Source organism: Umbelopsis ramanniana (genome assembly GCF_025399195.1).
Source record: "Umbelopsis ramanniana AG unplaced genomic scaffold K450scaffold_77, whole genome shotgun sequence".
NCBI lineage: Eukaryota > Fungi > Mucoromycota > Umbelopsidomycetes > Umbelopsidales > Umbelopsidaceae > Umbelopsis > Umbelopsis ramanniana.
In genome coordinates, this window is record NW_026252163.1 from 13,481 (window position 1) to 40,675 (window position 27,195).

At 42.5% G+C, this 27,195-nt stretch overlaps 9 protein-coding genes across 9 annotated transcripts; 5 read left to right on the forward strand and 4 right to left on the reverse strand.

The window, feature by feature from the left end:
• The first annotated feature begins 686 nt into the window (after window positions 1-686).
• On the forward strand, window positions 687-3,875 carry K450DRAFT_259764 (uncharacterized protein). Its single transcript, XM_051592046.1, has 7 exons — window positions 687-1,014; window positions 1,087-2,124; window positions 2,183-2,508; window positions 2,587-3,003; window positions 3,073-3,364; window positions 3,435-3,571; window positions 3,655-3,875. Exons 1-7 carry the CDS (start codon window positions 727-729, stop codon window positions 3,725-3,727), a joined length of 2,571 nt encoding a protein of 856 aa, XP_051440837.1. The 5' UTR covers window positions 687-726; the 3' UTR covers window positions 3,728-3,875.
• Window positions 3,876-4,450: 575 nt separating this feature from the next.
• On the forward strand, window positions 4,451-11,445 carry K450DRAFT_259773 (uncharacterized protein). Its single transcript, XM_051592047.1, has 15 exons — window positions 4,451-4,545; window positions 4,608-4,731; window positions 4,927-5,263; window positions 5,332-5,557; window positions 5,693-5,715; window positions 5,786-6,025; window positions 6,095-7,983; window positions 8,052-8,591; window positions 8,653-9,217; window positions 9,281-9,500; window positions 9,590-9,797; window positions 9,861-10,133; window positions 10,196-10,458; window positions 10,524-10,976; window positions 11,046-11,445. The coding sequence occupies exons 1-15, from the start codon at window positions 4,535-4,537 to the stop codon at window positions 11,308-11,310; spliced, it is 5,637 nt and encodes a 1,878-aa protein (XP_051440838.1). The 5' UTR covers window positions 4,451-4,534; the 3' UTR covers window positions 11,311-11,445.
• Window positions 11,446-12,699: 1,254 nt separating this feature from the next.
• K450DRAFT_259780 (uncharacterized protein) lies at window positions 12,700-14,741 on the forward strand. Its single transcript, XM_051592048.1, has 6 exons — window positions 12,700-12,801; window positions 12,875-12,942; window positions 13,018-13,126; window positions 13,187-13,447; window positions 13,520-14,183; window positions 14,266-14,741. Exons 1-6 carry the CDS (start codon window positions 12,768-12,770, stop codon window positions 14,528-14,530), a joined length of 1,401 nt encoding a protein of 466 aa, XP_051440839.1. The 5' UTR covers window positions 12,700-12,767; the 3' UTR covers window positions 14,531-14,741.
• On the reverse strand, window positions 14,207-18,209 carry K450DRAFT_259789 (uncharacterized protein). The gene is made up of 17 exons (XM_051592049.1): window positions 17,971-18,209; window positions 17,850-17,910; window positions 17,751-17,762; window positions 17,580-17,681; window positions 17,436-17,511; window positions 17,250-17,364; window positions 17,101-17,171; window positions 16,991-17,032; window positions 16,785-16,921; window positions 16,525-16,725; window positions 16,380-16,455; window positions 16,136-16,313; window positions 15,488-16,074; window positions 15,301-15,425; window positions 14,967-15,231; window positions 14,782-14,894; window positions 14,207-14,708 (listed from the first exon to the last, which is right to left on the reverse strand). The coding sequence occupies exons 1-17, from the start codon at window positions 18,171-18,173 to the stop codon at window positions 14,658-14,660; spliced, it is 2,415 nt and encodes an 804-aa protein (XP_051440840.1). The 5' UTR covers window positions 18,174-18,209; the 3' UTR covers window positions 14,207-14,657.
• A 1-nt stretch (window position 18,210) lies between these two features.
• K450DRAFT_259801 (uncharacterized protein) lies at window positions 18,211-20,896 on the reverse strand. The gene is made up of 9 exons (XM_051592050.1): window positions 20,604-20,896; window positions 20,290-20,534; window positions 20,106-20,226; window positions 19,572-20,036; window positions 19,394-19,498; window positions 18,844-19,317; window positions 18,724-18,771; window positions 18,517-18,626; window positions 18,211-18,447 (listed from the first exon to the last, which is right to left on the reverse strand). The coding sequence occupies exons 1-8, from the start codon at window positions 20,847-20,849 to the stop codon at window positions 18,558-18,560; spliced, it is 1,773 nt and encodes a 590-aa protein (XP_051440841.1). The 5' UTR covers window positions 20,850-20,896; the 3' UTR covers window positions 18,211-18,447; window positions 18,517-18,557.
• A 247-nt stretch (window positions 20,897-21,143) lies between these two features.
• K450DRAFT_259803 (uncharacterized protein) lies at window positions 21,144-22,602 on the reverse strand. Its single transcript, XM_051592051.1, has one exon. The coding sequence runs from the start codon at window positions 22,209-22,211 to the stop codon at window positions 21,402-21,404; it is 810 nt and encodes a 269-aa protein (XP_051440842.1). The 5' UTR covers window positions 22,212-22,602; the 3' UTR covers window positions 21,144-21,401.
• A 43-nt stretch (window positions 22,603-22,645) lies between these two features.
• Window positions 22,646-25,241, forward strand: K450DRAFT_259805 (uncharacterized protein). The gene is made up of 2 exons (XM_051592052.1): window positions 22,646-24,875; window positions 24,965-25,241. The coding sequence occupies exons 1-2, from the start codon at window positions 22,747-22,749 to the stop codon at window positions 24,972-24,974; spliced, it is 2,139 nt and encodes a 712-aa protein (XP_051440843.1). The 5' UTR covers window positions 22,646-22,746; the 3' UTR covers window positions 24,975-25,241.
• K450DRAFT_259808 (uncharacterized protein) lies at window positions 25,240-26,489 on the forward strand. Its single transcript, XM_051592053.1, has 2 exons — window positions 25,240-25,749; window positions 25,814-26,489. The coding sequence occupies exons 1-2, from the start codon at window positions 25,275-25,277 to the stop codon at window positions 26,203-26,205; spliced, it is 867 nt and encodes a 288-aa protein (XP_051440844.1). The 5' UTR covers window positions 25,240-25,274; the 3' UTR covers window positions 26,206-26,489.
• K450DRAFT_259812 (uncharacterized protein) lies at window positions 26,256-27,067 on the reverse strand. The gene is made up of 4 exons (XM_051592054.1): window positions 26,950-27,067; window positions 26,725-26,873; window positions 26,546-26,650; window positions 26,256-26,485 (listed from the first exon to the last, which is right to left on the reverse strand). The coding sequence occupies exons 2-4, from the start codon at window positions 26,812-26,814 to the stop codon at window positions 26,378-26,380; spliced, it is 303 nt and encodes a 100-aa protein (XP_051440845.1). The 5' UTR covers window positions 26,815-26,873; window positions 26,950-27,067; the 3' UTR covers window positions 26,256-26,377.
• Between the last annotated feature and the right edge of the window lie 128 nt (window positions 27,068-27,195).

Genomic DNA, 27,195 nt, shown 5'->3' on the forward strand with positions numbered 1-27,195 from the left:
AATTGGCAGCACACACAATCAAAGCCGGAGGTCGGTGGCTGCAGAATATCGCTAGAATCACTTTCTGTGAGTTCTGAAAGTTTGCGAAAACACGTCAGAAAATGTGATACAGATCCCCTTGTGTCGCTTTATTCTCAGTTGTAATATAATTTACTCTTGCGGTGGGTTGTCATATGATGTTGGGTGGGTATACACATTCTCTGATCGATTTTCGCAAACGTTCAGAGATCGAAACCAAGCACTGTCTTTGATCTTTATTCACTGTTCTATAGAACAGCTCACGGGAATTCGTGTACATTTTTTACTGTTAATATGTGAATGTGGTGCTAATGCTATAATGGAAAGATACTTGCGACGAACAATCCACCTACTCTATTTTACTGGGACAACACGTAGCAGCGAGGTAATAGTTTATAAATTGTCCTCTCTAAGCTTTTCGCAAATAGTTAATTTGCATATGACTAAAGAATTACCTGGTTGGTTTAGGGTATCAATGACGGTACTATTTTGGCATAGAATGGCTTCACAAACTCATCATTATCATCCACATTATTACCGATAACCATCCAACCAAAATAAAGAAAGTACGTTACTTGTCAATAGGACCATGTGGTTTGGATGTCAAACGTGTTTGAAGCTCGAATCAAGCCGCAGCCTGTGACTGCGATTTGCGAAGACCAACCTTCCTTACGAAGGCGCGTTGTCTGATTTTGCATTCCTATCCCAATGGCTCCTGACATACCCAACATTGGCTCCTGGCTTGACGCCTTGAAACAACATAGCATATTTTCTCTTTCAGAAAAAGAACATGAAGACTGGAAATACTGGGAAGATTCCGGCAACGACTTCTCGAACAAATTGCCTGCGACTATGGTCATTCGTGACGGAGATCTGTTTGTTGCTGTTGGCTCGACAATAAGAGCTCTCAATCTTAACCAATTCAAAAATCTATGGGTGAAATCGATCCAAGAAGGTGGTCGTTTTGCTGACTGGATTCATCAATTTCCTTACAAGGTATGAAGTTATATCTGTAAAGCATAACATTTTTCTTCCTTATTTTTTTTTCTAATTGTTTTGATATCGAAGGAACTACAAGCACCAGCAGTAACGTATAGGATTATCTCTTTGCAACTCAACGGGAATGGACGTCTTTTATCGGTTGCTGGAGAGCGAGACTTGACAGTAGTCATCTTACCACGTTCTGGACTTCGAAGCACTCGCCTGGCGCATGATGCAGATGAAGGGGAACATATAGAAGAAATCTCCTGTCGGACGCTGACAGTTGGACGATACTATCACGGACGACATCCAACTAATCAAATTTTAAAAGCACTCTGGCATCCTCTGAGTGAATCCAAGACTCATATTGTTGTCCTGGCCTCTGATAGCATACTAAGAATGTACGATCTCAGTCAAAACTTAGAAGAGCCAGAACAAGCATTCGATTTATCTCCAGCCACTACCCGGTTTGTTCACAAGTCGAAGAAGAAATCGTCATATTCTGCTGAGGATGTTGCCGACGATCGCGAGGATGCTGTTTCATTCTGTTTCGGGGATGCCGATGAGGCGACAAATGGTTGGGAAGCTTTCTCGATCTTCTATGTTCTTCGAAACGGCCACATATATGTTTTGTGCCCAGTACTTCCTTACAAAAGTGTAGCTAGAAGAAAGCACATTGAGGTACTGGCGGGACTTGTCAGTGTCAAGTTACAGCATGCACAAAAACTTGCTCGTGAAGCACAAGGTGGAAGCGACTATGCGCAAATCGACCTATATCGAAAGCAAGGTATATGGGTGAGAGAAGTATTGACATCTGCTCACTCTCATGCCACCCCCAGCACACTGGACTCAATCTCTGATGTGAATCTTCGATTTATGGATCAAGAATTTGTCACCATCATGCATGAAAATCAAAGCAATCTTGGGGATATATATCGACAAGGCCCATTTATTGTTACGCCTCAGTCCCAAGTTCACGAAGATGTTGACGCTTCTGACATAGCTTTCCTCAATACTGACCCTGTTGGCGTTATCATTGTCACGTACAAGAATGGACAAGTGGATGAACTGATGCAAGTAGAAAGAACTGAACCAGCCTGGGCCTTGCCTTCAACGGCCTCTATGGTAATACATTGACTTCAGATGCCGGATGTGTACGCTATATACTGAAAAACATTTACAGGAAACTGAACACAATGAAGCATTAATCACATACGATTTGCCACGGGTATCATTATACGAAACCTTGGATTTGAACATCAACGGTAAAACTGAAAATCAAGGTCTGGCAATTGTTCAGGATAGTATGTACGCCGACGTATATTACGTCTATCACAGTGCCGGTGTGCATGCGGTCACCATCAGCGGATGGCTGGATACGTTGAAGGAGATCAAGATTAAACTGGAGATGGAAGAAACTGAAGACGATACAGCCCTTCAAAATTGGCTCACCAAATCAATACCTTCAGAAATCTGCCTCGTGGTTGATTCAGCACCTTTACAACACCAGTATGTTTAGACCATGTATATTTGAGTCTATTGCTCGGCCCATGTATTTTTATGCTGACACCGAATTATCTTCCATAGCTCTGTTCCCATCATAGGCCTTCTTTCTGTTACCGACGCATACCTCTCATATTCCTTGTTCATTGTGACAGCTACACATCGCCTGATCGGATTAGAGCTCACATTGAGACGAACTGCTATGGGTAGATCCCAGAGCGCATTTTCAGCCGCTATGTCAAATCAACTTGCCAATGTCGCAAGTGACACAGATGTAAAGTACACTCCACTGTTGTCACTGCCGCCTTTCGAGCCACCAAAGTGCCTCAAGAGACAGCAGGGTTTGCCATCCAAGCCAAGAGTGGTCGTTCCCCCTGAATATAGCGGCAAGAAAGAGATTGTTATCAATGAGGACACAATTAAGTTTCTGGCTGATAGCGCCGAAGTGTTCAGAGATGAAATCCGAGAAATCATTAAGGCAGCCACCGATGTTCGCCACCGGTATATATTATCCAGTACTTACCAGTTTGAACTGCTGTTTAATCATAACTAACATATGCTTTCTTCAAGTCTCGGCTTGCAGAAGAATGAACAACAACGACAGCTTAGGCAACTCTCTGAAATATTCAACCGTATCAATGAATTATCACCTCCAGAAGAGAGAGAAAGACGCATCAAAGCACTTGAAAAGATCGCCCGTAAAGACAAAAAGCTAGCACTTCGAGCAGATAGTATTCTTCAAAAGTTAATGAACCTACACCAACCAGAACTTTCAACTGCCGAAAAGCGTTGGATAAAGGAGCTGGAAATACTTCAAAAACTAGTTGAAGGCGACTCTGGATTCAGCGGGAGAGCTAAGAAGGTCAGTAAGAAAATGTGCTATGTGGCATGCTAACCACAGTATACTAAAATATATTTTGCCACCTAAATAGCTGGAATACACGATTAAGCATCTGAAAGAGAAAAATGACCAACTGCAAGCCAAAACTTCCTCTGACATTGCTCAAATGAAGGACGTCAACCTCACTGGTTCACAACAAGGAGAAATCAAACAAGCAATGGAAAAGCAGTATGTATAATAACTTACGGAATCAATGTACATAACCACATACCTGATATACGAATTACTAAACCTTTGCCCATTTCCACCAGAACGAGTTCACTACAAGAAACAAAGAGTAGAATCTTAAGCTTGCAAAGCCAAATTGATAGTCTTCACCTTTAAGGGATTAAAATAGCGAGACAACTTCTGCCTCATTATCTCAAGGAAATGAAGCTCGTCAAAAGGAATAAACATCACATATTCATTCAATGCAAAAACTTATCGCACTTTCTGGTTCCTGATATGCTCAGCAATCTGCCAAAGATATGATTTAAATGATGGCGATAACATGAGTATTTGCTAGGAATAGGAAAAATCTTTTGGGGGCGTACCTGTAAATAACATTCTCTTCCGTACCTCTTTGCTGCGTACGCCTGGGGTAGGTAACAACAAAGAAAAACTAATCGTCTGGCCGGTGACTTTATTGAGAGCCAAGGGTTTGACACGTATGGTCTCTTACAAAGGAATAGCAAGCAGTGGCGGTCAAGCCTGAAAATACAACTCGATGGCTACAAGTCATGCGATTTTTTCTAAATAAGCGCGGTTTTGTGCGGTTTATTTCAGTGATAGGACAGCGCATATTTGACACGGTCATTTTATGCCTAATGCTTTGCAATTCTGATACATTAAGATTAAACATCGTACTCATATACTGCAACATGGAAATGAAGCATGAACTTTGGGCAAATGATGGAGAGAAGCTCGAGGGAAGTGTTCGTGACCAAAAGCTAAGGCATTTTTTGGGCGTAGCATTTCATTGGCTGAAAGTGTGACTTTTCTGAGTCCATTTTCTTCAGCGACACAATGGCTATAAATGCTCAGGAAATTCCTCAGCTTTGTTCTATCCAATTTCCCCTCCACAAGCCACCCGTCTTCCACCCTTGGCCCGCTTTTTGCCCTAACCCAGATAATTCTCCTTTGGCTAGCTCCATGGCTACCAGGTGTGTTTTCAGATATGCACAATACCTTGTCAACAAAACTCTCTCTAACTCTATCACTCTAGACTTGACCGCCTTGTCCTATTGCTGGACACCGGCTCTACCGCAGCTGTTCGACAAACCGCCGCTCAGCAACTGGGAGAAATTCAGAAGCAGCACCCTACAGAGCTTTATAACCTATTAACAAGAGTATGTATTGACTGCATTATATGCTTACCTCATACAAATGCACAAATTACGTGAACCTTTTCAACTGTTTGAGCTGCGACTGCTTGTAGCTTTTTCAAAACCGCGTTTTGGTGTAATAGTGACCGCTAAAGATGACCTTTCGAGGTTACACGCCTCTTATGGATTGCTTCCACTAACCCTATCTACTTCTACTAGGTCATCGTCCACCTCCGCAGTAAATCATGGGAGACTCGCGTAGCAGCTGGACAAGCTATAGAGGCTATTGCAGCCAATGTTCCAGAATGGAACCCCCCAGAAGACATGAAAATCGAAGATTCAAACTCACCACCACCGATTGACACAAGTGACATAGATACATTATCATTCGCTACTTTTGACTTGTCATCTGTCCTTGTTCATGGCAAACTCCTCCTTGGATCAGCTGGTAAGGAGTACGATATAGATATGTCCGATATGACACCACAGGAAAGACTGGCGCTACAACGCAAAAATTTAAAGGAGAGACTGGGTCTTGGGAGCCAGTTCATGGATGGTAATTATAATCACGAAGACGGTTATATACTCGAAAAAGGTTAACTGATCATAATATTCATTCTATAGTTGATCTGCTTGATGATGTTGACGTATCATCGGAGGCGATAAAGGATACAGCTTCTTCCAAGTCAACGCAACAACCGCCCCCAATCCAAAAGTCTCAACCGGAAACTCCTCCACCCGCCACCACACCTGCGGTCGCACAAATCAACATGGCTGGGTTATCTGCCAGAGAGCGAAATATGCTCAAGCGAAAAATGAAACAGGATGCCAAGAATAAGAGCAAAGACAAGTAAGATCATGATGTATATGACGCATCCTCAGGAGAGATCGTGGTCTAACCATTTGCCAACAGAGTGAGGATGCTTGATTTACAAAGTCAGAGGCAACCTGAAGCTTCCGAACCTAAATCATTTGCGACACCCAGTCCAGTTAAAGTTGAAAGCGAAAGTACGCATTTTATATTGTATTATATTAGGCAAATACACTCGACTAACCCCAACATCTTCAAATTAAATAGGCAACCTGGAGAACTATGATATCACTCCTCAACCGCAGTCGGACAAAATCGTCGTTGAATCCAAAGCTCCTCCACCGGAGGCACTCACATCCGAAGTTCCTCGGAATGAGTGGCCATTCGAGACAGTGTGTGAACACCTGTGCATGGATTTGTTCGACCCTGCTTGGGAAATACGGCATGGTGCTGGGATTGGATTGAGAAGTGTCCTAAAAAGCCAAGGAAATGGCGCGGGAAAAAGAGGTAGGAACGCAATGCCCTGCGAAAGTTTTCAAAGAATACATATACTAATATCTCAATTGGTTTACAAAGTTGGATTGACGATTCAAGCCAATGAGCATGCCCATAACCAATGGTTGGAAGATGTTGCGATCCGTTTACTCTGTTTGTTCATCTTGGACCGATTTGCAGATTTCGTTTCTGATCAGGTTGTATGTCCTGTTCGTGAAACATGTTCACAAACCCTCGGTGTTCTTCTTCAGTATATGGCACCAGAATCCGTAAAGCAAGTTCATGGAATACTGTTGCAGCTCATCAAACAAGACCACGGCTCTTTTAAGCAGAAGTCCATTTGGGAAATCCGACACGCCGGTTTACTTGGTCTAAAATATGCTGTGGCTGTTCGAAAAGACCTTGTTGATATGCTCATGGATGGTACAACAGATGCTGTCATTATGGGGTTATGCGACCACGACGACGATGTCAGAGCTGTCAGCGCGTCAACTCTGTTACCTGTCACCGCCGAATTTGTAAAACTCAGCTCAAAAGAACGTATTCGCAAGCTCATTGGCACGTTATGGGATTGCCTAACGGATTTGAAGGATGATCTAACAGCTTCAACTGGTGCTGTCATGGATCTCATCGCCAAACTTTTCGAACAAGAAACGGTCATGGATATCGTTCGTGAAGGACACTCTTTGAATACCCTCGTTCCACGTTTATATCCGTTCTTTCGACATATCATTACAAGCGTTCGTATGGCTGTACTCAATACCTTTATCACCTTGCTCGAATGTAAAACTGGAAATGAATGGGTAGAGGAGAATGTTTATCGACTGGTGTTTCAAAATTTGATTGTTGAGGAGCGCGACGATATCCTCGCCAGAACAATAGCCGCCTGGGAAGCTCTCACATCTACTAATAATGTAACCCATGATGTCATCCTGCAAGGCACACAGAACTGGATGGGAAGCTGGTTCGAGATTACAATGACTCCTGTTGGCCAGCCTTTGGAAGTCACCACTCATTTCTATAAACCACCAGGAGCATTTGGCTCAGGTGGCGGTGCACAACTCGCTGACACCAAAGCGACCAATGGCAAGGCTAAAGGCAAAAATGCAGGTGCTGACGACGACAAAGGTGGTTATAATCTTGACGCAGGCATGGTTCTTCAAGATTTTTCATTGGTCACTCCTGAAAAGGTCATGCGAGGTCGAGTTGCTGCGGCGACAGCCCTTGGCAAAATTATGAGCATATGGCCAGACGAAACCATGGAAATGTCTTACTATGATGTTCTCATCACGTTACTCTCCTCTTCCTGGGCTTCCAAGCGTCAGTTGGCAGCTATGGTGATTGAAGAATGGGCCAAAGCAGTTATGCGATCCCGCTTCAATATCAAGTTCCACGGTGATGGCGATCGCATTGTGGTTTTGGCTGAATCCATTTCATTCGCGAATAGGCTGTCCAAAGTCACAGTCAGCTCTTTGGAGAATGATGGCGTGATGCAAACAACTTCGGAACAACAGCAACCAGGTCTACCTCAAGGTTATTTCTATGAATTAGTATTTGTCCTCAAGAGAATTCGTGCAGAGTGCCAAAGCTTGCTCAATGCTTTTGTTTTGGAAGGCAAAGTTGCACAAGCAAAAGTTCCAAGTTTGCCAGCTTTAGTAGTCGGAGAAGTCGCACTTGGCCCTGATTCACCTGAAGAAAACCTCTTCAGCGTAGAGACGGCAGCATGGGTTGCAGATGCGTGCTTTAATACGTTGATCAGCCAAATCGGCAAAGTGCGAGGAAAACCTGCTGTTATATCATCATTGGAGGACCGTCGCAAGCGAATTGTTACTTCTATAGGCTTTTACGATGAAACGAAACAAAGAGCGGACACAAACATTTTAGCAAGTTTGGCTGGAGCTGTTGTTGCATTAGGTGTTCTACCAGTGAAACTCAATCCCGTGATCAGAAGTGTTATGAACAGCATAAAGGTTTGTTCACCATCCTTTTCCTCCGATAGGTATTGGCCCGGTTAAACTAATTCCTATTGCATTCATAGTTTGAGCAAAATCATGAGTTTCAGCGCCGATCTGCTTCAACTCTTGCGAGTTTGTTAGCCATATGCTCAAAGGGTCAAGCGCGCATCAATCCAAACGACAAAATTGTCAAGAACCTGTGTACATTTTTATGTTCGGATCCTCTTCTCACACCTGTTTTTGCGGACAATCAGCAATTAGGAGGAATACAATCTTTGCAAAAAACGGATGCACCAGCCCAGGCAAAGGCATCCAAGGAAAGTTCCGCAGCCAACGCACAGCTTAGTGAGCAGGAACTGATGAGGCGTGGTGCAGAAACCGCACTCAAAGAACTGTGTGATCGATTTGGAGAACACCTATTTCAAGAAATCCCGAAAGTATGGGAATGTATGACTGGTAAACTACAAGGCATATATGGTGATCAAAGCGATTCATCTGCTACCGAAGCAAACAGCGCGGATGATTTGATTTCCGAGGAAACCAACGTCGGTCAAGAAATTATCGACTCCTTGACAGTCATCAGAACAGTCCTCCCAGTGCTACATGCATCTCTCTGGAGTCAGGTAAGTATTCGTTCTACAACTTCTACCTCTGATAATATGACTAAACAACATACTACAATAGGTGGTATCTATCGCGCCATACGTTGCCGAAGCACTTAAATCTCGATACTCTTTCATTCGGTTTGCTGGTGCCCGTTGCTTGGCCACCTTATGCGATGTCATTACTGTTGATGGAATGCGTATAATCGTTGAAAAAGCGGTTCCCATGCTTGGTGATACTAGAAATGATGCTTACCGACAAGGAGCATCTGAAGTTATATATCACCTGGTTCAATTATTGGATGCCAAGATTTTGCCCTACGTGATCTTCCTTATAGTTCCCATTCTTGGTCGCATGAGTGATCCCGACGAGTCGGTACGACTGGTATGCACCAACTGCTTTGCATTGTTGATAAAGCTTGTACCCTTGGAAGCTGGTATTCCTGATCCACCAGGCATGTCGCAAGAACTTCTCGCTCACCGTGATGAGGAGCGCAAATTCCTTTCTCAACTTATGGACCCCAGCAAAATTGAAACATTCGTTATTCCCGTTAAAATCAATGCCGAACTTCGTAAATATCAACAAGAAGGTGTCAGCTGGCTGGCATTCCTTAACAAATTCCATCTTCATGGTATACTCTGTGATGGTAAGCTACAGTAAAGCTGCGTTTGTCAATAATGCGACAACTAATTCACTCTGATCGTTGCAGATATGGGATTGGGCAAGACACTACAGTCTATTTGCATTCTCGCAAGCGATCATGAAAATAGAGCTACAGCCTATGCACAAGGAAGAGAAACATCACCATGTCCTCCTTCATTAGTTATTTGTCCACCAACACTTTCCGGTCACTGGTATCATGAAATCAAAAATTACACCAACACAATGAAGCCTCTGATGTACACCGGCGGACCAGCGGAAAGAAAGAGGTAATTGATACAGCAGCAATATCTTTCATGATAGCTACTTTGAATTTATTTAGCGTGCTAATTACATGCTTGTATTTCTTCACTACCAGACTCAGAAGCAAGATCAAAGATCACGATATCATCATCATGTCCTATGATATCATCCGCAATGATATTGAGGATTTACAGAAAACGCCTTGGAATTATTGTATCCTGGATGAAGGTCATATTATCAAAAACGGCAAAACGAAAATTACTAAGGCCATCAAAAGTATCAGAGCCGACCATCGTCTCATTCTTTCTGGTACACCCATTCAGGTAAACAAAGCAAGAGGCATTTATCGTTTTAGAAGCTTCAGATTACTTATACTCCTTTTTTAGAACAATGTACTGGAGCTATGGTCATTATTTGATTTCCTCATGCCAGGATTTTTAGGCACAGAGAAGATCTTTAATGATCGATTTGGAAAGCCCATCTTGGCCAGCAGAGATAGTAAAAGCTCCTCGAAGGAACAAGAAGCTGGTGCTCTGGCCCTGGAGGCACTGCATAAACAAGTCTTGCCATTCTTGCTTCGTCGCCTTAAAGAAGACGTCCTTCACGACTTGCCTCCAAAGATTATCCAAGATTACTACTGCGAGCTCAGTGACCTGCAAGTAAGTATAATTCATATCTTCCATCATCTTCGGTACCAATGTTAATAGGAATATGTCTCTAGAAATCGCTATATGAGGAGTTTTCTAAATCTCAGGCTAAGAATGCGGTTGAGCATGAACTGGAATCGGAAACCGATGAAAAAGAAGGTGGCGGAAAGGCGCAACATATTTTCCAAGCTCTACAATACCTTCGTAAGCTGTGTAATCATCCACTTCTGGTTGTCAATCCTAAGCATCCAGAATACAACAAGGTTATGCAGCGGTTGGAAAAGAATCAAGCGTCGCTACATGACATTCATAATGCTCCCAAGTTACTGGCTCTGAAGTAAGTGATCGATATCAACAACGTGAATGAAACTTTTTGCCTTCCATACTCATAAGAATACAAAGACAATTGTTGGTGGATTGTGGAATTGGTGCCACAACAAACGAAACAGAAACAGATCCAGCCGCCATGGCAGCTGGTGCGGTCAGTCAACATCGAGCTTTGATCTTTTGTCAGCTGAAAACAATGTTAGATATCATTGAAGATGATATTTTGAAGAAACTTATGCCGTCCGTAACATACTTGCGTTTGGATGGATCTATTGACGCAACTAAGCGTCACGATATTGTACAGAAATTTAATGCGGATCCCTCCATCGATTTGCTGCTACTCACAACGCACGTTGGTGGACTAGGACTAAATTTGACTGGAGCTGACACCGTCATCTTTGTTGAACATGATTGGAATCCCATGAAGGATCTGCAAGCCATGGATCGTGCACATCGTATTGGACAGAAGAAGGTCGTCAATGTGTATCGACTAATTACTAGAGGTACATTGGAAGAGAAAATCATGGGGTAAGTCTTAAAGCAAACAAAGTTCTATATTCTTCTAATGGTCAACAAAGCTAACTAGTACACCAATAGCTTGCAGAAGTTCAAACTCAACATTGCAAATACCATTGTTAATCAGCAAAACTCTGGTCTCCAAAGTATGGACACTGATCAAATTCTGGACCTCTTCTCTGTCCCTGGAGGCAACGGAGAGGAAAAGCCCAAGAAGGATACAGAAGGAGAAATCGCCAAACGCGTGGGACCCAAAGCAGTTCTGGATAACCTTGAGAGTCTATGGGATGAGAAGCAATATGAGGAGGAGTACAATATAGATAACTTTATCTCAAACTTGAAGTAACATCCTTAAATACAGCTAGCATTTGTACAGTAAACATCAACCTTACTAGCGTTCCAAAAGACCAAAAGTATACCGGTCTGATTTGACCAAATAAAAAAAATTCTGGTTTGGTTTGATTAAAACCAAATACTTATGGTTTGGTTTCGTTTGCCAATGGCACCAATCTGCATTGATTGGGAAACTTAACAACGTGGGTCCTGGAAATCGGTCAGAAACTTGCCGCCCGTAATTTTATTGCTACCTGTTCTCTGCAACACGTTATTTTAAACGAAATTTTTCGCTGGGTATAAGAGAATCATAAATGGACATCTTTGTTGATTTTATTTGACCACAGATTGTGTTCGTGAAGTATGCGCTGCACTTGAATATCCGTCCATTACACACGTTTCAAGTTAAAAATCCAAAAAAAAAAAAATGAATGTGCCTTTATCATTGAGACGGGTGAGGATATTTGCATGGTAGAGGAAGATAAACATTAAGCAATACGTGGTACGCTACTACTCAGAGATATTTCATAGTAAATGAGGTTTCTATTTGAGTCGCACGATTGTATTTCGCTACAGAATGTGTAGCTGAGTACAATCAAATGAATCAGACTGCCATCCACTTCGCCATGTGTAGAAACAGAAATAGGATAGGTATTGATGACTCAATGATTGTCAACCTACTTGTTAAGACGAGTGATATGGAAGGTCAAGCTATCCCAAGTGATCACGTGCTCTGACCACACAGGATGGCGAATTAACAATATTTATTTTTGCCACAAAATGTTTTTAAAAAAAATTTTACGGCTATAAAAGAAAACATAGTAGCCCATAAACAACACTTACCTTTCCCTCGAAACAACTTAAATCCATCCGCTCCGACCGTTTTGGTTTTTGCGGATGGAAGTTTGAGTACGTATCTGTCTTAGATGCACCCCGAGGAAGACATCTGTACGCCATCTTAATCACCCAAGCGCTCTTCTGTGCGTATACTGGGCTTCATGCGAAGGCTATATCTCTTTTAAGCGCTTATAAATATCATGAAATATAAAAAAGAAGCATATGACAAATATACTCTGTCATTTTATCTAGTTCTCTATAGAAATCTGGACATGCTCCGAATAACAATAGAAAGTGACCATACTTGCACTATGGGTACTGAACAATGCTGGTAATTGTGGCTATGAAAGCACAATGTACTGCAAATAAGATACCTTACATAAAGACATTGACCCAAACACGGTAAACTTCTGGACAAAATGATAGTTTGATTCAAGCTGAAAATGGTGCAGTGAAAAGATTTTCAATACGAAATCCATTGATTGTTAAGCGGCTTGTGCTGTTGGACAGCGAAAAGGGTAATCATATTCCATGAAATTTTAGCACAGCGACCGGAAATGGTAAAGGATAGTGTGCCTCTGCATAGCGCTACCGCGTTCGAAAATTGCCAGCTAGTACAGTGATGAACCAAAGATGATAACAATTCCAAACAACATCACAAACAAGAGTAAGTAAGCCCAGTATATGGCATATCTCGCACTTCACCAACTAAGCTTAATAACCGAACCGGCTCAACTTAGCTTGGATTCGAAAAACCATCAGCCGTGTTTGGGCAAATTGGCCAGATGTCCTCTGTTGGAAAGGAAGCGTAAGTGTAGAGACATTGAGCTGGCAAGCAGATAATCACAGTAACCTAACAAAAAATCGGTTGTTGCATGTATAGGTTTTACCTGCCACTCTTCCACCTGTTATTCTGATGTCTATATTTTCTACGCTTGTCTGCTTAGTACATGTTAATTTCGAAGTATATCTCGGTCTTCCAAGCTCTGTTGGTAAGACATGGTTCAACAAATTGGCTGAGTAATAGAACATTTAACCAACACTGTGTTCAGTGCCAACAATCTCGGTGACATTAGGTCTTTTGCTTGCCTTTCGAGTCAATACAGCATACGATCGCTACACGGAAGGCAGACGTCTGTTTCAAACGATAACGACAACAATTCGCAACCTTGCACGTTTGATCTGGCTCAATGTCCCCGAAAAGAATGAAAGAGATCATGTCGAAAAGATGAGATGTGTCAAACTCCTTCTCGCCTTCGCGGTTGCTACCAAGCGGCATTTGAGATCAGAATACGGTATTGACTATCCAGACTGTAAGCTATTTTCCAAAAGCATATTTGAAATTATACATCACCCTTGACTATTGACTCATCACTCTTCGATAGTAAAATCATTGTTACCAAATGATTGGGTTTCAACTATGACCTCGGCATCCATGCCTACATCACGAACAGCTCCTCCACCTCCCAAGTTGAAAACCAGAATCGCTGCAATGATGGGTATGGGACAACCAATTCTTTTACAAGATGACACTGATGTCGTTCCCGAGGCTGCGTTTACAGGATCCCCTGTAGACTTAATTCCACCACCAATTTTACAACCTCAAAATGATGATATCAGTGACGTTGCTAACAAACGTAGAGACGAAGAAGACCAGGTACCTTTTCTGGTAAAGACAACTCCCACTTTAGAATATCCTATCAAACGAGCTACTGCAAAAAAGAAGAGTGATGACAAACTGCATCTGCTTGATAGCTCTAGTGCATCGGGTCTGAATGAACAAGGCTCTAGCACTGCTGCATCATCCATCAAAAGTATCTCTTTCCATTCGGATGAAGACTTGCCGGAGGAGAGGGATGCAGACATGTGCTTGCCGATGGAAATTCTCTTTCGCATTTCACTTTTCCTTAACCAAGCTAAAGCAGCAGGCAGAATTGAATCCAGCTTCGTTGTTAGTTGCACCTCTTCAATCGATACGCTCACGAACAGCCTTACAGCTTTTGAACGTATTCGCCATACCCCCATTCCAAAAGCCTATGATATCCATTTGTAAGTACCTGGATGCCTGTATATCTAATACATGTACAATTACGTTGAAGTTTGACTTTAAATTATTCCATGATCACGATAGGAAACAAGGAGTAGTCATTTATGTTGTCACCTTGCCATTTACCTTGGTCGCCGAAATGGGCTTTCTCATGATTCCAGTTGTAGCACTCGTTGCATTCACGCTTTTTGGTGTCATTGCTATTGGCTCTCAAATCGAAAACCCTTTTGGATATGATAGTAACGATTTACCTCTGTCACATTATTGTGATCAGCTCAAGAAAGAAGTGGAGTGGGTCATATATCATATCCCAACTTCGACCGAGTCGGTACTTCTAAATGGCGTGTGATCTGAATATTTTACAACATAACTTATTGTATAGCATTGCATAATACGTGGTTAACAATGATAAAACTCCAATTTTTAATTTAAATTCATGTTTGCATTTGCGGCAACATGCTGCTTATGGAAAGACTTCACATAAGATATCTAGGTATACAACTCCATAACGGCATCGTTGGCAAGGGCTTCAAGCGATTCACCCTTCAAGTCAATACCATCCAAGAAGTTCAGTGGGAATAGTACGAGATGGCCGCGAACCTTATCCAAGTGAGATCGGACCTCCTCGACAGACATGTTGGGATCTGCTACGTGACCAGAGTTGATCTTGGTAGGATCAGGGAAGAACTGCTTGTAGTCATCCCAGTTATGCACTAATCAAGAACATACATTTGTTGGCTTCAATTTGAAAAAGTCTTAAGATCGTAATAGTCAGAAATACTTACCGCTTTCGTCGGGAACACAGTGGAAAACTTCACGGAAAGCATCGGTGTTCTTGGTAGCTGTGCCAAGCCATAGCTCATTGTAAGTCTCTTCGTCTAGAGGGTCTTGAACAAGGCGATCTTCGTGCGAATGCAATGTATCCTCATTAGCAAAAGGAGGCATATGCATAGAAGGTGTTACGGAGGTAACGTCTTCATCAGGGAGCAAGCCAAGATGTTCCTTCCATAGTTGTCGGCGAAGGGTGACGGCAAAACGACCAGCATCCCACTAAGCGATGATGTATCAATAGACTGTAACATTTCAAATATAGCATACCAAAATATCATGACGACTTACATGTTCGCCGTTCATACGCGATTGAACCATATCCTGGTCCTCGACAATCATGGCAATTTCAGAGTCATGGTCTCCTGCTTGTGAACGATCGTTCAAGTTGGCAGAACCCATAATGACAATACGATCTACGGTGATAACTGTAAGACATCTCTATCACTTGATACGGATTCGAGATATAGACACTTACCATCAACAATCATAAGTTTAGCATGAATATAAAGCTCTTCAGTAACATAATCTTCGGCTTCATCAGCTTCAGCTGCCTTTCCACGAGGACGATCGGTACGTGTATCATCAACCCAGCTTTCTTTGTCAAGATTGCCATCTAACATGGCGTCTCTTCCAACACTATCCCTTGCTTCGTTATGTTTGGCCATTTTAATGGCGTCGTTAAGCACCTTCTGGCCCTCTTCCTCATCGGGAACTCTAGTGTACTCGACAGCATTTTCCAACTTATCGCGGAAGTTTTCGAATGGATGTTGATGAGTAACAGATCCAGCAGTTCCACGAACAAAGTCAGGTTCTCCTCCTTTAATGAACTGAGCCCGACGCTCTTCAGGTCTTTGAGATGCTCCAGCAGCCTGGACTTCTTCAGTCGAATATCCGGCAGCGCTAGCAAGCATATCTTGGATGTGCTCCTTATTGATGCGATCGTAGCTGCGTAGGGCGAAGAATGAAATATAACGCTGACTGTCGATGCCAGCCTTTTGAAGTTCTTCAAGGATACTTCTTCCGCCACGGCAAATGGAAACGTATTGCCAATGCATGACAAGTCTACAATAGCATTGAGTCAACACAGATTTTGAAAATGGGACATTGGCGTGTCAAGACTCACCGTGCAACACCTGCATCCTTTGAACTCAAATCAGCTGGGAAAGCAGGAATGAGAGGCATGACAACGATGACGCGGAACGCCTGGTTTTCTTCATGAGCACGCTTGATACGGTCTACAATAGCCGCACCGATCTGATTCTTCAGAATGAAGTCCTTGTCAGTGTCAGATGTAGAAGTGACTAAAAGGATGGGAGGATATTAAGAGTACGTTTCGTTTCGGTCTAAACCTTTATGTAAGCACTTACTGAAAAACTGATTTTCAATGTAAACAAAGTGCTGAGCGTTACGAATGCTTTCGATATAGGCATTTTGAATGGAGTGCTAGTGAGAGGAAATAGGGTTGATAAGATTTTTGCACACGCGCCAATTTGAGCCATGTCAATGGCTTACCTCGGTTTCAATATTGGAGCTCCAGTCAGCACTGCTACGCAAGATCTGAGCACGGCAAGAACCTTTGATACCACGTGTGTTGTGAACGTGCTTGCGGAAGAGCGAAAAGTCAGATGGTGGTTGAAACTTCTGTGCGTGACCAAAGCCTCCGAGTGGTGGTTGCAAAAATGGCACCTCCTCGCGATCCATGGATTTTTGGTGCTACAGCAAAAAGGTTAGTTGAAATGCGTGTAACCCAGGTCTCAACTAGCAACACTTGCCTTGATGAAATTCCATCTTTCACATGCGTGACGGATAACGTCAAGGACAGGTCCACCAAGCATGGCAAGAGAGATATCGTGCCAAGGCATTCTGGCGAGAGTTGTTTTGTCAATCAACTGCAAGTCCCAATGTTGGACTGGGGTCAAATGAAAATTGTTTAGCATCAAAGCTTTAAATTCACTGGTTGAATAGCTTAGCATCTTACCATCCTTAAAGTCAGCAATACGAGGGTTACTGTAGTCCTGGCCTGTGATAAATTGCAAACCGTTAATGGTGGTTGCACATAAAAAACGTTACTTGACCTACAACGCTTACCTGGCCATACCTCAAGACTGGGATCGTTGCAGTGGAAATCTGCCAGTCTGTGGGTATGTGTATCCCAACGGCTGTGCAGCAAAAATTATACAAATGATGATTTAGTCAAGGTCACGAAATAACCGTTCAATTCCATTAACTCCACATACCCAAAACAGAGATCGAGGCCACCCAAGAAGGCTATCCTGTTATCCACGATAAGGAACTTTTCGTGATGAGCCCAGAAGAAAGTTCCTCCAGCAGAATGATCAGGGTGTCTTTGAACTAAGATATCAAAACGTCAGTGGTCAACTCAGTACTTCCATTGATAAGATGTAGGACATGAAAAAACTAACCGACAATATTTTTGCTTAAACCCTCTAACCAAGTCTTGGTATGCTCACTATCCAAAGTTAAAGCCATCTCTACTTCCTGTTGAAATATGACGTTTGAGAAGGGGCAGACAACTCTATATTCAACAAACCATCCCGCTGTGTTACCTTGTATACTACGACATAGATCTTTACACCCTCGTCAGCCTTCTTCTTGAGCAACTTGTCGAGACGATACTCGGGATACTTGGTGGGAGGTCTGCGGAGGAACTAATGCGCGTTTTGTCTGAGAATCAAAGTCTAACACTAACCCTTTCTCTCATGGAAAAAGATACTCACAAGCTCAGGACTCTATAAAAAGTAGGACCCGTTCCGTTAGCCTCATTTACTTCATAAAACAGTCACGATCATCCCCATGCATCACAGCACGGCACCTACCAACCACCAGTCTTCGATAAAAATCATATCGCGAGCACTCTCGATAGCCTCGGACGCAGCCCTTATGAAAGACGGGTTAGATAAGCTCTCTATTCACTTAGGGGGTATAGTCCTCACTAACCATAGGTAATCTTTGCCGTCTACAAAGTACTTGACTTGAGCTCCTTCACGAACAGGTGCAAAAGAATCGAAACGGTGGTGCTCGGCAAGATATGCCTCCTCACGCTTTTCCTCATCGTCAATATTGAAGAAATCCTTTGCGCGAAACTCGAGCTCCTCAAGATTTCCTTTAACAGTTTTAGCAATATCTTCGAAAAACGACATAGAAGAAGAAGAAGAAACGATGAAAACTTTCAGTAATCAAACTCGTGGATTTCTATTTACGGTTTCGCCGCCCGTTAAGGGCTTGGACAAAAAGGCATTTGGTGTGACAAGAACGATGTATATTGAAAAAAAAAAATTTGAAATGCATTATGGTTTCTAGGCGAGAATCAGATAGTCTATAGAAGGATGTGATCATCTACTCTTCATCGTCGCTATCTAAGTCTTCATCCAAGTCATCATCGTCCTCATCTTCATCTTCTTCCTCATCATCATACTAGCAAACAAAGCTGAATTAAAACCCAATGTTTACAACGACTGCTATTGTATGCCCGCTTTTACTTACCTCCATCATATCACCATCGTCTTCATCTTCCTCTTCACCGATCATCTCATCTTCAAACTCTTCTTCTTCGTCTTCCTCAACATAAACATTGATAGGTTCGTTGGTGGTATCTTCTTGGGCGTACTGTGATCGCATGTCTATTTGGGACATCACCAAGTCCAATCGACCGTGCAGTCCAAGGAGCTTCTGGAAAACTCCAAGTCGTGCATCCAGTGCCTTATAGAAATTGGAGAGTTTACCAACCAGATCAGGAACCTATTGAAAAAGCATGGTTCACATGAGAACGTACGAACAACATAATGACGGTGGCATTGAGAATGAACTTACAGTCATCAGGTATGCAGTGTGTATTAAGAGAATTGCCTTGATCCATTCCAAAAGCGCTTTACCACGGTTTGGTCTCTCTTGGAACTTGTCAACAATTTGCTGTAAGAACGGAATGACAAAGGTGGTGGGAAGTCTTCGCACAGTATTTCGAATGATCTCGGGGTTACTGTACGTCAAACAAGCCTCCAACAATTGCGTGTCGTTGGAATGAAGTGCTTGGACAAGCATTTGTTGCAATGAACTGGCAGATGGAGTAGCATACTTGTTTGGTTTTCCGTTTTGAGCTCCAGTGTTGTTTCCGGCACCAGACTCTTCAACTGCCAAACCTGACAACTTTTGCTCTATTGATGGTTCATTTTGGTTGCTATCTTCTTCATCATCATCATCTTGAGCCAAAGCAGGATTTGAAATGGCAAAGTCAGTGTTACCCAGTACTGTAACAGATGATTCATCGTATTTCTTCTGGGTAGTTTTCTGTGTAAAGTACATGTGAATGTTAGCTACACTTCTCATAACAATGCGCCATAATCCCATAATATGCGACACTTACCAAGTTGCTTGCTGCAAGTGACGCTTTGTCTACGAGGTAACCATTTACATTTTGTCTGGTCAAGACAATATCCTGTGACAAAGATCCAGAGGCATCGAGAACTCGCTTTGAAACAAAAGTTGATGCACATTACTATAAATTCATGGTATAACAATAATGCTCCTTCATGTATACATACCACAGTCTCAAAAGCTGGCTTGATTGTAGAACCACGAGCAATGATAACAAAATCTTTGTCGCTTCCCGACATGAAGGCTGTCATTAATATGGGAATGGTACTAGATTCATCATCGCTTGAGACAACCTTGATGGAGGAATCTGGCTGTCGAGTGGTTGACCGAATCTTTCTTTTTGATTTGGGTCCGGAGGAGGCTGCTGAAGCCGATGTAGGGGAGGAGGCATTTTGCCAGATACCAGTAATACCATCCTCAGACAAAGCTAACACTGTGTTATCGGTTGAAGAGATATCGACATGTACGATGTCGTTATCCATTGTCAAGGCGGTGATGTTACCGGAATCGTCAGATTGAGATGAGCAATCCCAAACGTTGACATAACGGTCATTTTCAGCGATGGAGACACAGATATCGTCGTTAGCACCAAAGAGAACATTAGTGATAGCGCTTGCATGACCAGTGAATTTCTATTCATGATATAGTCCATTATTAGCTTGATGAGTCCTCCTTCTGTTGACCCCAGTTACCGCCCTTACCTTGGAGATCTTTTTCGTTGCTAGATCCCAAATGTTGATGGTGTGTCCTGCAGTTGCCAGCTTAGTTTCACTGTGGTTAAGGGCCAACTTTTTGATGCTCTTTGAGTCGGCCTTCCACTTGCTGTAAAGGGAGTTATTAAAGGGTTCTAAACATGCGAACTCGCCCATACAACCATTGACTAACCTGATTTCTCTTCCTTCTTCAATATCCCACTCAACAACGTGGTGGTCTTCAGAAACTGAGTAACCAACATTACCAGCTTGGTTGAAAACGAAGTCATTGATGGGCAGAGTGTGTGACCCAGCGAGAGTCTTCACAATTCTTCCGTGAACAGGCGAGTATATAGCAATAGATCCATTTTGCAAGCCGAGGGCTAGCACTTTTTGGCTGTTGGAAGAAGTCTTTCTCTTCTTCTTAGATGCTTTGCTCTATTAGCCGATAAAGGTTGGATTAGTTAATATACCAGAGGTAGAATTCAAGCCGTGCATAAAACATACCATGTCAACGTCAGATCTGCTAGTTCCCCAGGCTAGACATGTGAATTTATCCTCTTTGCTGGAAGAAAAGTCGGATTTAATAGTACTGGATCGTGGATCAAAGATTCGAAGTCTATGGCGGTCAATTCCTTGCGTCACGAGAGCAAAGTTATCATTGCTCGGTGAATCGAAGGCAGAGAGCAAAGCTTCAACAGCCTTTGGTGCTACGTTCGTATCTTGCTTGGCTTTAAACTGGTTTCTACCCATTTCGTTTGAAGGCAATTGATTGAGAGTGGAAAACTAGTCAGTCTTCCTCACAAAAAAAAAATCCATATTCCAAAAAAAAAAAATTCAGTGTCTGTGAACCGGTCACATTTCTTTTCAATGTTAAATTTCAACTCGAAATTAGACGTTCCAACGCCACGAGCCTTTTCCGTACTGAATATGCCCAGGGCATCACAAAGCAAAACTTATATACTAGCTTATAAGCAGACAAAATGGAGGGATTTTACACACGTGGAATATCTAACAAAACATAACCTTTATATTCATAAACACTACAACTGAACATGTCCCATTTTGCAAGTCACAAATGGCACCTCCGCTGCGAGAAACCAAAAGCGCGAGGGGTGATAAAAACCTCGACAGTGATAGCCAACTGTGATGGAAATGTGAGGTTTATGTTCATCAACCAACTATCGCCAATGAAAGGTATGTCCAAGCTAGATCATCGATCAATATTAATATAATACATATTATTTTATATTATCGTACAAGTTCTCGTGCAAAATATAGTGCATCAAACATAGAGAGTAGATCCTATCCTTTTTCCTTTACATGCATACCGTTGTCATCAATCTGTACCTCGCAGCCTTTTCGATTGGTATAAGGAGAAAACTCTAAACATAGTATGCGCCTGGTTATTTGATCCAGCGCAGAAGATCTCGCCATACGGATTCGGCAATTGACAGTGTTTGCCCATGTCAAGCCAAGCGTTGCTTGCTTCGATAATGATTCGGAGAATGTATCCAAGTCTAATTCATACTTTTCGTTCTGGCTTGCGTACATTGGCAGATGGGCCCATCTCCAGAGCCTTTTGTCGAAATCAGTAAGAGGCTGGTCTGAGCTACTGCCTGCCGTGAAGTCGTCAGTGACCTGATTAGCAACCACAACTGCAACATTGTGCTGATCAGCAAGCTTCTTCAAGCGAATACCGAGATCACACACTTCAGAAGCCTTCATCAGACGTCCTCCATCATCCAACTCAAAATGTTCGCCGCGGTATAGGGAGGCAATCGAGTCGATAACAACCAGTCGAATGTCGGGAGTGTTTTGTAGCATTGCTGGAAGTTGGTATCCGAGCACAGTATGTTGAGCATTCGTGGTGTGAAGTCGCAAGGTATATATCGAATTCCAGGCTTTTTCCTTGTCGATGATTCCAGAATATTTTTGACTATAGCTATTAATAAGTTGATGCAGTCTATTAGTTGGCAGTCTTCCTTCAGTGTGTACATATAGAGCTGAAGCATCAAGACCTCCGAGCGAGCGAGGGAGCTGCACAGTAAGTAGCAATTGCATTAAAAGTTGTGACTTTCCAGAAGAGCTGAAGAACCTCCACACATTAGTCATTAATTATCTTCATGGTTTGTAGTCAACTGTAAGAAGTACCTTTGGCCGACCACTTCGGTAATTGCCTTCGTGAACACTCCGCCACCGACAACGTGATCCAAAGTAGCGTCGCCAAGAGTGATACAGTCAGGCGTAGATGACACGTTAAGTAGATCGCAAACCTGAATATGTTTTTCCTTCCATGGGTAGATACGCGCTGTAGCTTCCCTTTTCAAATTTTGTGCAACGGTCTCAGAGATCTTTATAACAGCTGCAAGCTCTTGTGCCGATCGATATAGGACATCTTCAGGAAAGTCTAAGCAAGCTTTGAGGATTAATTAGTAAAGCTTACATGAAATACTTTCTCGCAGTTTCTTTTGAATACCATTTCCGAAAAGGGCTTCGATGTCAGAATTGGAGACAGACATGCAACATTGGAAGCTGCGCTTTTGAAAGGGGGAGGCCGTGCTCCCGCGGCACTACTTAAAATTTTACCTGGGGCCGCAAAATTGAATAATCTGTCACGCAACAGCATTTTTTTATCTGCCCTGCTTTAATGGTAGACGAGCCTCACAGGCCCAACTCAAGATCTGACCTACGGACACCCAAAACGTTAACTGATAAAGCCAAAGAAGCCCACAAGCGAGCAGTAAAGTCAGCATTCAAAAATATACAAGCTGTCGAAAATGAGATTGCTCAAATAGCAAGTTCGGCAAGACTACTGGCACTAAATGGACAAAATGGCGACTTTCGAGATAGCGATTTACCCTTCAATTCTCGCAATCGGGATACTGGAAATGGCAGCTCATCCTCAGCAAGACACAGCAACCGACAGGATAGAGCGCCAGGATTTTCTGACATCGATCTGTCGACGAAGAAGGACGTGTGGGAACAAAAAATCCAATTACACATCCGATTAGCTAACAGATATTTGGACTTGATCAAATTGGATTATGCCTTTTCCGAAAAGAAGAGCCTTGAGAGCTTATGTTGGAAGCGTGCAATATATTCTTTGGTGGAACAATTTCGACAAGCTCTCAAGGTCTGTGCGAAAAGAGGTCGGGCACGCAAGGAAGAGGATAGCGACACCAGCATGCTCATTGAAGTTGATTCCGACGAAGACGACATTTCAGCAACATCCAATTCTACTAAAATTCGCAGTGGTGTATCGGGTGATATTGACTCTGCACGCGAAGAATATATCATGATGAAATTGCTGTTTAACGACTTCTTAATCCAAGCTGATGATTTCTACGAACGACTGATGGAAGCTGTCTTCGAACTGGAAAGCAAAGATAGCAGAGCTACTTACGACGTAGCACCTGCTTGGACTGGACACAAACGACGGAAATGGTTCAAGAGTGTGCCAAATCGCGGTGACTTGGCACGATACCGTTGGAGCTTTACTACTGATGCAAAAGCAGATTATGACATTGCTACGAAATTCAGAATTGCCAACAATAAGCCCATCAATCGAGAAGATGCTAGAAGGATTGCCTGGAAGTGGTATACTTTAGCCAGCTGGCTTATGCCAAATGCGGGAAAACCTTTCTTCAATTTAGCACTACTGATGCATGGTCAAAATTCTTTGGAAGCATGTCACAAATTATATCTGAATATCTGCAGTTTAATTGTACGACGCAATCCGTTCATGAATGGAAGAGAAGGCATACTGGCTTTACTTGAAGAAAATCGACAATGGGTCACAGAGTATACTAAATCCACTCAAGCAACAAACCACAGACGACATAAAGCACAACGCGAAATGCCGGCCAGCCAGTCAAACAAACAAAATAATCCAAATAATGACAGCTCTGAAGCTTTGGATCAAAAATCTAAATCTGACCATCTTATCATCTCGCTATTCATTCGTCTACACGGTATGATGTTCACCAAAATTGGCCTTGATCAATTCAAGGAAATTCGCAGACGATTCTTTGAAAGCCTCTTTCCGAACAATCGTGTAGCCCTTCATGAATATTCTTCACCACCCTCCGAACGCAAAGGATTGTCGGGGACAGAGCAGTTTTGGATGGAACTTGCTATAACCAATCTAGCCAGTATATACCACTACAATTACCCAACATCTCGATTGGGTAAACTCACATCCGAAGCTTTCAGAATTTTGTTTGATTCACAGTCTCGATCTACCAACGATGATGAAAATCAAAACATATCACAGGAAATCAATCTGCCGGAGAGTAATGACATGAAACGTACGACGAGCGTAGCAGAATCTCCAGACGAGATGGTACGTTTACTACAGGAAGACGAAATATTTTCAAATGGAATTGATCTATCAATACAAGTTGCTGTGGAGATGCTTTCTCGCTATAATGCCAACCATGAAATGAACATCGCAACACCATTGCTTCCACCTTTCCCTGTCACTGTCGTTTCATTTGCCAGTCATGAAAAGAACCCATGGTGGATTGATGCGATCACGCCACGGCCAGAGAGTGGACGTCATCAAGAATCATGGCTCGTTTATATACATGTCATCCTGCAATGGCTCACTCTTAGTTTTGTTGTCTATCGTTGTGACCATTCTGGTCACCGTCGGCAGAGCTTTTGGGAACGCATCATTGGACCAATCTATCTTTTGGAAGGAATTGGAAGTCGACAGCATAACAAATCTGTGAGCAAGCTTCAAAGCAGCAAAGTTTCTGAAGCATTTTGGACTTTGTTAGTGCAATTCCTCAACAAGCTTCTGTCTGATATACCATCGGAATTGAAGCTAACTCTGATCGATATATTTATCGTTCGTGCAACAGCGGACATTGAAGAGAACGACGAAACAGCCCGTTTGACCTATTTGTTACAATCAGCTATGACACTGCCGGTACTGCCAGAAGAAGCGACCCTTAAAGGCCTCGGATGGGTTGAAGATGCCATCAATAGGGTCAGCAAATCAACACCGGCCGTTGAAGCCCTGAATCACTTCAATAACATCATGCCCAACGATGTGGGGCTGCAAAGAAAAGTTCGAATTATATGCTATGCCTTTGTGCTCCACCAGGTACGATGGGTTTTTATTCTGGTTGATTTAGAATCTGCTTATTTTTAACCTCTCATAATTAGCAAATGAAAGAAGTAATTGAATTTGACTCAGTGGAAGAAATCTTCTCCATTGTACACTCTGGTGTGATTGACGATGATTTGAACGTTGCCACAAAGCAGACTCGGCAACTCACGATTGAACATGAAACCCGAAATACCGAAGACGAAACCGTTCAAGCACCGTTTTTGCGACAAGAATTTAATCATCCTCTATCAGAAAGTGAAGATGACGCTGAAGAAAATAGCATAATACAGCAGTTAAAGGAAAGACGAAAGCAGCTCGAGCAAGATCTGTTGAAGGCTAGTCCCCCAACGCCTAACGTAAATATCAGAAAGGCTAAGAAAGACGAAAAGAAGGAGAAATCGAATGAACTTCGGGAGCAAGTTGTACCTGGAGCCACTCCATTAGTTATCGATACCAACTGCTTCATCGGTGAACTAGCCAATGTCAAGAAAGTTATCCAGTGCGCCAAATGGCAGATTATTATACCACTTGTTGGTAAGCTATCCTTGTTGTATACCTGTATGGTACTTTCATATTATTGTTAACATTTCACGCAAAGTCATTACCGAATTGGACGGCTTGCGCTCAAATCATTCGGCTTTAGGCACGAATGCGAAGGAAGCCCTTGCCTATCTTGAACAGATCTTCTCACAAAACAAATCTCTGGGTACTAGACAAGCTCATGTGCGGATACAAACATCCCACAACAACTTTTTACATGATATCTCAATGCGTTCAGAACAATTCATGTGGGGTGAGACTGACCGGAATCTGGATGATCTTATTTTGTCGGTCTGCGTTTGGTGGGCAGGGCAATCTACGACGGAGACACATCCCGGTGCGCAGAAGGTCTGTCTTGTCACTAGTGACCGAAATCTAAGTGTCAAAGCGCGAGCCCGTGATATTAGAGTAGCTGATATCTCTAGTCTTTCACGAATTGTAACAAAGTAGTTACCATCCTGGGAAACTTTTAAAATTTATCAGACATTGAATAGATTGCTTGCAATTGACTAATTACTATACGATGTCTCCAATTTCTCATTTTTTGGTAAATCTCTTTCGAATGTCTACTTAATATTTTATGCAAATTGTATGAGATAATATGTACATGGGTTTTGATGAATTAACTCGACATGACAGCGAAGTTTTTCTCCATATCGCTAAAAATATCCACACCGGCTTCCAAAGAGTCGATCAATATTTCCAATTTGCGATGATCAAAGTTCTCTTCCTAAACAACAATCAGCCCAGAGCTTAACATCGATATTCAATGTAATGAAAGGTATATTACCTGACGAATTTTATCCAAATCATTTGGAAAAGCTTGTGTAAGTTGACTGATATAAAAGTCTCTGAACCGTTTTGCGACATCTGGAGCGTCTAGAAGCGATTTTGACTAGATCCATAAGAATAATTAGGACCGTTTGAAGTACATCATGTCACACTGTAAGTATACGAGCAATTAGATACCTGAGTCTCTTCTTTCTCGTCTTCAGTTAATTTTTCATTATCAGCAAAGCCGGTTTGGTCTTCGGCATCGTGATTAGCGTCAATCAACATCTCGTCGTCTAGGTCAGTAAAAAGATCGTTTGTTGTAGGCTCTATATCTTTCTCTTCAGCTATTAATGCCAAGTTGAAAAAATAGAGTTACTATCGAGTACTTCGCTTCATTCTGATTGAAAACTTATTCCTTACCGAGCTGTCAAAATTTTTTCATGGATAACAATGTTGTAGAATTAGATCAGTAAAGGAGCAATTTAATTAGTTGCACAGCCCCCTCAGCAAATAGATATAACACTAACATCATTTTCTGATATCTTGGCTTGCTTGGGTCGGTTTGAAGGCACTCCAGGTGCAGGTCTCTTGCGTTGTTGACCCATGCTAGTAACGATCAAGAAAGCTCGAGTCAGACTCAAGCGCTTAATTTGCCACCAGAAAATC